The 12,890-nt window shown below is 41.0% G+C and overlaps 1 protein-coding gene across 1 annotated transcript in view; it reads left to right on the top strand.

Annotated features, from left to right (window-relative positions):
- The window catches only part of STK32A (serine/threonine kinase 32A), a 32,457-nt gene that overhangs the window by 17,989 nt on the left and 1,578 nt on the right, over nt 1-12,890 (top strand). Inside the window, exons 7-11 of the mRNA XM_067005423.1 lie at nt 1,782-1,871; nt 5,473-5,570; nt 7,464-7,580; nt 10,038-10,163; nt 11,269-11,397. Coding sequence (XP_066861524.1) covers nt 1,782-1,871; nt 5,473-5,570; nt 7,464-7,580; nt 10,038-10,163; nt 11,269-11,397 — 560 coding nt within the window. The remainder of the gene's footprint in view (nt 1-1,781; nt 1,872-5,472; nt 5,571-7,463; nt 7,581-10,037; nt 10,164-11,268; nt 11,398-12,890) is intronic.

Here is a 12,890-nt window from a genome sequence, read left to right as displayed (position 1 = left end):
CAGTGCACCAACAGGTGTGGACAAAGTTCATCTTGCAGGATTTCTTACTTGTCTTTTCAAGAGGATGAGGCTTGCTAATTCCCACAGAATAGGCCATGTCAGGTAGTTATCTTTAGCTCAACTTTGAAAAGGCTGATGTTGTGCTTTTGAAAGACACTAGTTGCTCACAATAAAACATGCTTCCCATGGAAACATTGGGAACAGGGTGCTGTGCTTTGAGCAGCCTTGATGAAGGCTGTGCAGACAAAGCACATTGTAGCAGTCTCATGTGGTTTTGCTGCTGCGACCTATTCCATGTCTTCCATTCCTCCCTTTCCTGGGCACAGGCTTTGCACTTGCTGCTCCCCTAGGTTCCAGCCCTCAGCTCAGCTGGGAGCCACTTCTGAGGCAGGTCCTCGCCCTGCACAAGCCAGGGTCACCAACCTGGGATGCAGTCAGGGAGCCCCAATCTGTCTAGCAGGACACCAGGCTTCCTGAACAGCATAAGCTGATGCTTCAAGGATTTTTTTCTTTTCTTTCTCCAGGTGGTGCCTATTTTACAGCTACTATACTAAAGTTACTATTAAAACATAAGCATTGGTGAATTTACATTTACAAACTATAAATGAGAATGTTTTGTCTCCTATAGTTTTGTAATACTTCCTACTTCATTTCTTTCTTCTGACATTACACTCAGACTGCACATCTCTGCCCTTTTATGCTGGTCACCCTCATATTTGCAGCAGATAAATACCTACCTGCTAAAGTTCTCTGTGCTGGCAGATGCGTATTGCACAAAGTACATAGCGCAAAGCGAGGAAGTGCTAACTGACCAGAAACCCAGGACTTCTGTTTCCCATATGGGCTTTTCCACATTTTACTGCAATCCCACTTTCCCATCAAGGGCATAAATAGGTGATGTTCAAGACAATGTTGCGTGGTTGTCACCATTCAGTTGTGCTACTGTGCTAGTACTTCCATGTCCTTTCACAGACCAAACCCAAACCACAGTAAGTCTCTGCCTGAAAGTTACATTTTATTTTCAAGCCTGCAGCAACTGTTTCCATTATTCATGCATTAAAGGTCACTTGGTTCTATGAACAGAAGAGGATATTGATTCTTAAACTACTCTGAAGTGATCACTGAAGAGATTACAAACATGGTATATAATGTCTATAAAACCGTTTTTCCTCTCTTCGTCTTCCAACCACTTACAGTTTAAAACAGGTTAGAATCTGAGCTCAGGAAAAAAAAATAGTCTCCCAGCAGCACCAAAATGAAGCTATGAAGCTAAGGCTAGAAATAAATGAGAATGGTTGGGAAATTCCCTTTAGAATGACCTTCATCAGAAGAGACCTTTTTTTGATAGCATATCGTTTTATACCAGCACGGAACTCATGAGATTATAAGAAATCAAGATATAACATAGCCTAAAAATATCACATACTTATTGTTCAAAAACATCAGGGATTTAAAAAAAATAAGCTGACATTTTTCGGTAAGAAGAGATAAGTTCTCTTTTCCCAAAATTTTGTAAAAAACAATCATTATTAAGTGACTAGTTGGACAATTCCAATCTTTTTTTTTTTTGCTCTCCAGAGCAAAATAAGGGGATACTTCATCTAACAAGATACATCTGTAAGCAACCTGTAAGCTGAAATATTTTCTGTAACTTCTGGCACAAGAACTTTTTTTTCCTGGAAATACCTTTCCATGGAGTATTTTACTGTAAGTTTCTGATTCAAGACTATTTCTTGTGTAAGATTAAAACAAATCTGCTCATGCATTAACCTCTCTTTCAGGACACGTGCACATCACTGATTTCAATATTGCCACGATGCTGACTAAAGAAATGCAAGTTTCCACAATTGCCGGCACAAAGCCTTATATGGGTAAGAACTGATTAAAATTACATGTTCTTGTATTTTATGGGCCTTTTTTTTTTTAAATGTTCTTCCCATTTTATGGGCCTGATTTGTCAGCTGTGGTGGGATACAACTGAAGTCCTTTGTGATGTAAGTTTGAATTCTTGTTCCTGGTATGTAACAAAAGACTTCTGTGTGACGTGAGAAACTACCTAGCTAGTGCTGCAGAGGTCCCCCCCCCACACACCCCTATGCAGCTGGAGGAGGTGTGGCAGGCAACAACTTCACACAGCAGAACAAAGCAAGCCTATTGCAAACACTAATTCTAGCAGCATTGTACCGTGCTGTACAGCTTAGTTTTGATGATAAATTAAGATAGTTACATGCCTGGGATCTCAGAGCATGTCACAAGCAGTGCAAAGTCATGAAATAGTAGAATCATAGAATCATTCAGGTTGGAGAAGACCTTCAAGATCATCTGGTCCAACCATCACCCTACTCCCAATATCACCCACTAAACCACATCCCTAAGTGCCACGTCCAACCTTTCCTAGAATACCCCCAGGGACGGTGACACCACCACTTCCCTGGGCAAACCATTTATTTCCACAGATCTCTTTTTCTTTCTGTTTGTGATGAAACACTCTTACTACCCTTGAGAAAGGAAGTGAAGCACAAAGGCTTGTACTGATTTAGTGAGGGACTGAATACAAACCTTACACTGCTGCATCACTAGCTCATAATTTGCATTTTATATAAGCTAGCTGCTTTAAAAACTAGTTTCACCCTGTGCTTAGGAGTGGTGAGGGGATGGGGACTTGCTGTTCCCATGTGCCAGACACCAGCAGAGCAATGGGGGGGGGGGGCTGCAGAGCACAGTGGTGAGGGACAAAGCCCCATCTGCACAAAGGAGGCACAGCTGGTGCAAATGTGGCCTCCACATAAGGGAGATAAACGCTGAGCCTATATTTCAGTCTTTCCGAAAGCCTCTCCCGTTGTCCCTCTATTGTTGATATGGGAATTGGCTGTCCCAAGCAAGCCCCAACAGGGTTCTGCAGGACCATGGAGGCAGCCACATGTGGCGCATGGAGCTAGCACTCTCACTGTGGGAGCTGGGCACCAGCCTCCGGGTCCCTATGGAGCTGAGTAGCCAGGTTGGTTGTTATGGTTACAAGCCATCCCTCTCCTCTTCTTTCTTTGATTTCTAAAAATTGCATTTTTTATGAAGCTTTTAGCCTCCAGGCAATGGCATGGAGCTAGTTCCAGGCAGGAAAACTGCTCTGGCAGCTGTGGGGGTGCACAAAGAGATGTCCTCTGGGACAAGGTGGCTCTGGAGCAGTCAATCGCTCCACTGCTGCGGTGGGCCAGGTGTAGGAACAGTTTTTGTGAGCAGATCAGTACACGTGCAGGGAAGAAAGACACACAGTCCTTGCTCCCTGAGCAGACCTTCTTTCCCTACTACTCAAAAAAAATAATAAGTTCTTCTTATTCTTTTCCCCTTTAGAATAGGAGTACGAAAGCCTTACTCAGGCTTACTTACTAGTCAGACCAGTGAAGTTGGCTATTCAGGCAGTAAAAGACCTACTGGATACTTACCACACAAGCACAGCTGATAAACATAAAGCAGAACACCATGGACCTACCTGGGATGAATCAAGGCTGAAGCATGCAGGAAACAAACTGCAGAGAAATGTCCCAAATGAATGCAAAAAGAGCTCTTGTGCAAATATCACACATAAAAGTCTTCGTATTAGGTGAAGCAAGAGTGTGACATTCCTAAGTGAAACAAAACCACTCAGAAGGTTTTCTATACAGCTAACACTAAATACAAAACAAAAAGCTTTCTTACAGAGTAAGACCATCTGCCAGACCTAAATATCAAGACCTCCATACAGCTACTGCAAAGCCAGATCCCTGAGGGAAGGGGAGGAACCCAGCATTCTCCTTTTTATCATAAGGACCAAAGTGACCTCTCACCTTTGCATCACCTGGTGCAATCATCTTAAAGGGAAAATATGCACAAAAAGAAGTCACTGCTCCCTGGTTTTGCTTTCATTTTATTTAGAGCAGTTCTTGCCTCTCTTCTCACTCATAAAATAAACCACAGTATTTTTTTCCCTTCATCTCAAAAGGGAAATTTATTACCTAAGGAAGAGAGGGAGTATTTCAGCCTGTGCTTCCGCTCACTTCGTATTAGCATGGTAACTTCCTCCTAAAAGGCTGTGGTACTTAGGCTTCATTCAGTTAAAATTTGCTTTTCATCTCCAAGAGTGCAGTTGACACTATGTCTACATTTATGCTGCATATTAATGCTTCTAAAGAGCTGCTTTCATTCACTGTGTGAGGCTGCATTTAGTTTCTACCAGATGGAAGTACTTTAAATATGAGCAAAGAGAGATGAGTGGGAAGGGAACAGCTTTCAAACATGGACATCTACTAAGCACTAGCTGAAGAGCAGAGAGGCTTTCTGAGGGAAGCGAGAAGATATTCAGTCCAATTTTGTGCCTAGATTCAGAGAATTAGGGTTATTCCTTATTCTGGAGCATATTTACTATGGAGCAACGGGAAAGCGCTGTGGCAGAAAATGTCAATTATTATTCTCTGCCTTTGAGAACAGAGGAGCATTGAGGAGATCCATGTGCTGGGGCTATGGGGAGCTCAGATACCACAGGATTGGGAGCATAGCAGCACAGGAAGCACCCTGCACCAGAACAGTGAGAGGTTTTAGTGCTTTATATGATATAGGAAATTAACTGGGTCTGGTAAATCTCTAAGTGGTTATGGGAGTTATATAAAGCATCCTGTAATCAACATAAGTTGGATTGTATTTGTCATTGTTGAACATTCAAGTCACACCGTTTATCAAGGCCACCCCATCATTTACACACATCAATTAAGTTTTGCAACAGTCCGTTAGGAGTAGAAATCATTCAGTCCCATTTCACGGGTAGGGAAAGTAAGGCTCAGAGGACCTGAAATGCTTGTTTGGGTTTTAACACAGTAGAAAATGTTTCATACCATGCTAATTGTACCTGTAGTTAGGCAGCAGGGTCAAGATTTCAAAGTGTGCATGTTTCCAGGGCAGGCAAATATCTGGGTTAAACCTCTGTGCTGTCAACTCTGTCAGATGCCATTTCTGCCCTGAAGCACGGTGTTGAGAGCAAAGCAGGTCACAGGATCAGCAGGTGTTCGCATCCAGCTGCAGGGAGCAGCAGCAATGTGCTGCACAGCACTTGTCATGGCGCGGGCTCGGGTGGTTTGCAGGCAGGTGCTTGGTCTTCTCTCTGCTCTTGGTTCCTCAGTATTGCATCATTCTGCACTGCAAGACTGAGACAACCATTGTGGAGCCTGACTAAGACCAAAAATAAACTGATGCAAGGAAGCCATGCTTAAATTTGTGCACCACCTCTGTATTTTGGTAAAGGGCCAATCTACCAGTCACATACCATTGTTTTGAAGAAAAACACAGAAATGATCAGCAAAGTGGTAAAGGGTAATATGCTAATTTATGTCTTAGGCAGAATAGCGGGGCTGCTCTCTGTGTCACTGGATGAGGTGTTCATTCTGTGTTGCTGATCTCCACTCCAGATTGCAGCAAGGCAAATAATCTCTTTTCTGTATTTCACAGCACCTGAAATGTTTAACTCCACAAAACCTACTGGCTATTCCTTCGCTGTGGACTGGTGGTCACTAGGAATCACTGCCTATGAGCTGCTCAGAGCCCGGGTACGGCGCACACGGCTGCTGTCGCTGTCTGTCCTCTTTCCTTAAGCACTCTCTTGGAAAGGTTCATACCTTATAACAGGGATGAAAGTTCCAAGCCAAATTCAATGCTTTAAAGTTTGTTACAGTATAGGCAGCAGAAACAAAATCTTCATCAGAGCTTTTGTGATCACAGCTAAGAGCTCAGAGAGAAAACACTGCAATACAGAATAACTCATTGTGACAGTTCCTCACAGTGTCCAAGGACTTCTCAATTGGCACAGACTATTCAAGGAAAGTGGAGCCATCTGATTAATGAGTGAGAAATCCTTAAGTTTGGTCTGTAATGAAGTTGACTCTGAACTCCCATCCTGCAAGAAAAAAAAATGGAAAAAAAAAATCTTGTTGCTTTTCCGATAAGACTGAGCAGTTTGAGCAAAAGCAAACCACAACATGTAAATTATTAATTAGGTATAATTCATGCCTGTTGTGTGAATGTTCTGCTTCTAACCTAGGTAAGATTTGGGGGCCTGGTAGACAAATGATTAGGTCAGTGTTTTGGAACTGTTGTGTAAAAAGCTGAATAAAATTATTTAAATTATATTCTCCTAAGCAAAAGGTGGTTTAAAATCTTGAGAGGCTAGAAGACTTCTTTCAGTAAGAGCAAACACTTTTTAAAGAAAACCTACAATCAATCTTTGCAGAAAGACTAAAAATAAATTTGATAAATATAGAGAACAGATTGTGAGTGATCAAGTTAGTACACATTAAGAGGACATTGTTGTCTGAACTGTTGAGTAACTTTAAAAATGTTAACATAATATGTGAATTTTCTATTTGTAAATTTAAACAAATTGTAGGACTGTTCATCACATTGATTTTTGACTTGATGGCGTTATTTCCGAAGATAGAAGTAGAAGTGCTGTTAAGTATTCAGACATCATGTCACAGCCATGATAAAAGGTATCTTCAGTGGTGGTTACTGTATTGGAAGTGAAGGAGACCTTGAGGTCCATCTAGTGTCCGCATGTGTTAAGCACAATGCACCTGATTTTATCTCACAATTTGTAGCTATTATTTTAAATGCATTTTTAACAGCATTCCTCTCCCTCCCCCCTCACCCCCACCCAAATACTGTAAAGATCTGGGAAATCTGGGAATTAAAAATCTTCCCAAACAGCAACACTCTTTCATTGCACATTGTCTTTTTAAGCAAGACAGAAATTTTGCTGTAGGTAGGAGCTAAACATGGAGGTGACCTGGGCCACCTGTGTGCTAGCACTAGTTGCATACTGCCCAGTTCAGATTCAGCTCCCTAAGCGCTCCACTGCCCCCGGGCAGCCCGACTCCATCCCTGCCCGCATGTGTAACAAAGCGGTCCTGAGGGACAGCCCAGGCTGCGGTCTGCTGTGCCACTGTATTGTAGGTCATTCTGCAGCCTCGTGTCATACCTGGGGCTTGTGGCCCCCTCTTGGGGCAGTATTTCTTCATATGATCTGATAGTTGGCAGAAATCCTGCTTCTTTTTACTTGTGTTATATCCAATGTGAATGAAGAACTGAAAACAGAAGAGCATTTTACAGGAATATTGGGAATGCTTTAATGGCAGCACTATATTATAAAATCCTTTTTCATAGTCCTTCAAGATACAAATGTTGACAAGGCCAAGTAAACAAAAGCTGGTTAACGACTCTAATTTTTGTTTTGCCTCCTATCTGTCATGCTGTTTAAACATCTAGTTATTATTATTATTGTTCTTCCTGACATTATTATTTTGTTTATTACAGCGAGAGATTTTCAGTGAGGAGTTGGGAAATGTGCAAAGAGATTTTATATGGAGCTACCTTGTTCTAAAAAGATTTCCAAACGAGTTGGAAAAAGATGCATTAAAATGCTTTCTTTGTTGCATTTTTCACAGAGGCCATATCATATTCGCTCCAACACTTCCACAAATGAAATGGCTCATGTGTTCAAGACAGCTTCAGTAATGTACCCTGCTGCTTGGTCCAAGGAAATGGTGACACTAATCAAAAAGGTGAGGGCAGCTGTGGAAGCAGAGAGCTTAGGAGCATGGATATTTTATAGCTGGGAGCCTGCTGGAATGGGTTAAGTCTTTCCACTGGGCACTTTGGCCTTTGTACTAAATTGTGGGGATTCATTGCAAACTGCATCCAGACCTAGTGTCAGTGACTTTCAGATGGTACTATATGATAAATACCGAGTTTTTTAATATTATAGACACACTAATGTAATAATCAACTAACAGTACTGCTTCCTGGACTAATGGTGATAGAGTTTGTGCTGGCAACTGTGGCTGCTGCTAATGCATCTCTCCTAAGGACACAGGCAGTCTTGATTTCCAAAGGTTCTCCTATAAATTTGTCTGTCGGGAATTATGTAACTTAGAAGTAGATGCTGATATATGTGTCCACAAATTTGCCCCCCCCCCCCCAAAATGCATAAAATTTCTGATTTATGAAAAAACATTTTTGCTAATAAGTGAAGTGAAGGCAGTATTGAAATCCTTTGATGTCATGAAGTTTATGCACCACTGTAATTAGTTTTTAATAAGCTATTATCAAAATTGCTTCAAAATCATTATTGGAATTTTGAAGCTGAAAATCATGTTTGTAGTGAAACTATCTTCAATAAGCAAAACTATTGTTTGTCAGTATCAGACCCTGTATGCATACAATGGCAGCAAAGCTGAAGTACTAAACTCTGCTTAACAGTACTAGCTGAAAATTTTAGAAAATGGGTGAATAAGTTTTCTAATTTTCAAATAAGTGTAAGCAATAAAATAGTACTTATCATGTTTTGTTCCAAATAGTAGAGAGAAGTGTTATTTTGTCCTCTCTAATGAAACGCTCTCAAACTCTTTAATGGAAACAAGACATCAATTCCTTGCTGAGACAGTAACACAGCATATTTCCAAGACAGAAACTGAAGAATATCTCAATATACTTAAAATTATATGGAGCTGGAATTTCATTAAGCCTAACAGTAATATAGGTATATTTACTGCAGATGTCCTTTGTGTTATTATTCATTTTTATGTTAGAGGTTTTTCCCTTGGACCACAACATGCTGCAAGCCATACAGGCTCCCTTGTGAATAAATAATGCAATGTCACAATTTAAATTTCCAAGTGTCCTTTGCATCTGCTCTGATATCCATATGTATTATATATGAAGCCAGCTAGGGTATTTTCCTGGCTGAAACATCTCCTGTGAAATTTTGTATTTATTAAGCTTCAAAGCAAAATATCATTCCTAGCAGACCTGCATCACTCATGTTAGGACTTAAACACTGAGTTCTGTCAGGAGGAAATGGACTGTGAGTGATGTTATTGTTTGGTCTGTATATACCACACATTCTGCATAGCTTTTGCCTCCCACAACTGAGCTGCAGGCACTAACACTGGATGGAGACTCGAAGGGGTCCAGAAGGTGCAGATTGTCTATTTTTCCTGCGTGCTGTACATAGTCAGCAGTTTATGCAATGCTGAATCCTCGATCTTTAAGACAATATTCAATCATTTCCTTCCACAAAAGCAATTTCTACAGCACTGTTAAAATAAATAAATAAATAAATCTGAAAATAAGCAGTGTGAATCCATTATTTCACAATGGAGTGATGCATACTAATATTCCATGACTAGAGTTAGAAAACAGGGATGGTTTACTGATATGCTATTAAAATTGGAAAGCAGAAGCAAGAGTTCCTCATTCTGTAACAAATGCTTTTTCTTTTAACCTTGGGCAAATTGTTTAAAGTCACTGTGCCACCTCAGCTCCTGCTCCTAAAATGATGATAAAAGTCATTAATAAAAATGAGAATAAATGGATTTAAAGATTGTGAGCTACTTGTGTATTCTGGTGAAGGTCAAGACAGCCATTGAAAACACCCAGTATTAATGCAGCATTGTTAATCATGCTTTATTTCCTGGAGCTTTATTCAGCAGAGCCTTCACCACTGTCTTTGGCAGACAAGTAACATTTGAATAGCTTCAGTTTGCTTGTTTGCCCCAGTTATCTGTAGCTTACGTGTTTTAACAATTTTAGCAATCTCACCCCCTTTGCAGAAGTGACTTGCACTTGTTTGGTTGCTGGTGCCGATCTCCTGGTTGTATGGGGTAAACCGACGGTCTAACCCAAATGGCAGACCTACCCAGGCCTCAAGCTTGTCCTCAGGTACAAATGACAAAGATGTTTTTGAGCACCTCCTTGCCTTTGTAACCACATGCTGTTGCCACTGCACTTCCCTGGGTACCTGAACAGAGTGCAGGGGCAGTAACATTAGCTAGCAAAGGCAAAACTGGTATATTTGTGAAAAAGCAGGTATGGACACACATATACTCAAAAATCTGATCGTTTCCCTTCTCTAGCTCTTACCCGGTATAACTTCACCACAGACATTTGTATGTACCTAATCTTTCATTTCATGTTTTGGGGTCTCATTCTAACCTCTTGCATTTCACTCTTCACTGCAGTTGCTTGAGACAAATCCTGATAAGCGTTTTTCTCAGCTGAAAGATATCCAGGACTTTCCATATCTGTCAGATGTAAACTGGGATGCTGTTCTGCAGAAAAGGATAATGCCAGAATTCATTCCCACAGTAAGGCAATTTTTAAGTTTGAAAGGTTTTTAATGTGTCAAAGTTCCTGTAACATGCTGCCCTTGCACCTTGCACCAAATCACAGTGGGAATGTCTTACACAAAAACATCAGATGTCCTAAGGTAAAGGGGAAAAGAGGCAAGGGCAGAATTTTCTCTTTCCTGTGTATGTAATAAAGACTAATGGGGGGGTAACTATAAAGTATGGGTGCCCCAAAGATGATCTGCTCTGTTTGTAATATTATCAGAATTTCTGGTTACAGACTTGGTTTTACATGCCCATAAGCACCCTTGACATGTCAGATCAAATACATGATGCTATTGTTTGTGAGACATCCTGCACTGAACCACTTTTCTTAGCAGCCCTGTTTAGAACCAGCTCTCCAAATGCAAAAAAAAAAAAAAAAATAATAATAATAATAATAAGCAGACATAGATTCATTAGGAGCCTGGAGATCACCAGTCATTATATGATAATTGTTTCTTCCTGTAATGACTCTCCCTAACAAGCCCATTGTTCATAGTAAAAGAACAAATACAGTAATTAGTGTTTCTGATCCTTTTTTAATTGGATTTAAGCAGCACACGAGTAACATAACCCTTTTTGAAAATAATCTAAGGATTGTTCTGTGCAGAGTTGCTCTAACTATTTTTCACTTGGAGCCAAGCAAAAGAAGGGCTAAACTATGAATATTTAGCTGCTTGTTTTTTCCCCTCTGTCAGTGGTTTTCTCTGTGGTGCTTGTATGTGTATTGCTTTAAAACCCTTTTTACAAGACCTTGTACACCTTCCCAAGAGAGGTACAGCCCAGCCAAGAAACACAGTCCTCGCTGTCACTTTGAAGCAGCCAACGGGTTGAATATAAGTAGAAAGCACAAAGGGAGCAAGTGTTTTTTCAAATGATGCAGACACACCTTGACAATGTTCCGCTGGCTGAGGAAACTGATAAAATATGTAAGATGTACAGCAGGTGTTCTGGCTACGTGTGCATTTGTAATTAGTTCATTTTTTACAAAATTCAGTTCCCAGATGCATTCCAATTTATGAGAGAGAGTCTCTTCAAGACAGGCACTAGTCACTTAAGGCAACTTTTCTCTCCCCACCAGAAAGGCAGACTGAACTGTGACCCAACCTTTGAACTTGAAGAAATGATCCTAGAATCCAAACCTCTTCATAAGAAAAAAAAGCGCTTGGCTAAAAAGGAAAAAGGCACCAGCAAAAGCAATTCCTCACAGGTGAGAGCAAGCAGGTACATACACATGGTTGAGAAGTCTCTCATTTTCCATGAAAGCTGACTATTGCTTAGCAAGACCACAGCAGACTGTTTAGACAGACTGTGTTTATTCCTTCAGGCAAATTTTTCTCCCAAGAGCCTCCTTCATTCCTTACCCAGATGTACTCCTCAGAATGGTGCAGTGGGACCAACACATACTATTGCTTTTCTAAAATCTCCAGTTAGGTGTGTGTGTTTGGGGGGAGTGGGGAGTGAGGGGAATGGTAACCTGTAAATGTTGAAGTTAGGTGTATCTAAGTCGCAAAATGCTCCAGAGACACTGCACAGTTTTTGTGGTGCTGGAGAGATTCTTTTAGGTAGAAGTTTGTTCTTCTGTTCACTTTGGTTCTGTCTCAGGTGCTGCAAAAACATAAAACATTTCCAGGGCCAGAAGCAGCCCAGGAAGAGGTAGTGCTTTGAACACACAAGCTGGTATCAGCGAGCTTAGCAAAGTCCTGGGTTTGAAATATTCTGCTAGTCAGGAACTGGTGTCAAAACTCTTACTGGCTTCAATAATGCCAGAATTTCCTGTCTAGATCATGAAGATTGATTTGGCTTTAAGAAAGCTTCATTCTTCCTCATCCCTTTAACTATACGGTACTGAGATTTTCTTTAATACAGTTATGAAAAGGTCAGTTGCATTTTTGACCATCTTAAATATTTTACCAAACCCCCAGTCATAGTTTTTTCAAATACAAAACCGATTCTTTTTTATTTGTTACCAATGGAAGCAAATGTCCTTTAAAGCAACTGTTCCTCTGCTTCTGGAGTTGGCAGGGTGGCCAGAGCACTGTCCAAGGGCGAGTTACAAATAGCTCTGTGCAGTGAGCAGACCTCAGAGAGTGGGTCAGTCTGGTTTCATGAAGCCAGGATGAATTGTGAACATTTATTCAAGAAGGAATAGGAGAAAACATGTTTAAAGATGACTTAACTTGGAAAAGTGTTTATCTGCAAAAAGGAGCCTTGTTGATCAAAGCCCCCCAGCATTAAAAATCAACTGGGAACTCAGGACTTGACCCTGCATAAGGTTTGGCTTTCTCATGCATCCCCAGTGTGCCGTGCCCTCCCTTGGCACTGGAACCTTGTGCTTATTTTCCTTTCCAATAGCAAGGGCCTGGATAACTTGCTGTGTTGAGTCAAGATCTGTATGCCTGTTTGGGAGTACAGCTCTCTACACAGTTAATACAAGCGACCAGAATCTGAATGGCTTCTTTCATGTAGACCTTCCACAAAACAGAGCATGAAATAGCTCCTGAGCTGCTGCCTCCCTCCTGCATTGTGCAGGAACTCTTGGGTACCCTTCATTGTGGTGAGTGGTTTTATGATTTTGCAGCCTGAGGTTTTTCTGCAATAGTCCCTGTGGATATACGTGTAATTTGGAGCATGTATACCTACTGAGTTCTTTGTGAGGAGAGTTGTAATTCCATTCTCCCAGCTGCAGTGCTGGAGATGCTC

This window comes from Anser cygnoides, chromosome 14 (genome assembly GCF_040182565.1).
Source record: "Anser cygnoides isolate HZ-2024a breed goose chromosome 14, Taihu_goose_T2T_genome, whole genome shotgun sequence".
Lineage (NCBI taxonomy): Eukaryota > Metazoa > Chordata > Aves > Anseriformes > Anatidae > Anser > Anser cygnoides.
This window is presented reverse-complemented; position numbering and strand designations above follow the sequence as displayed.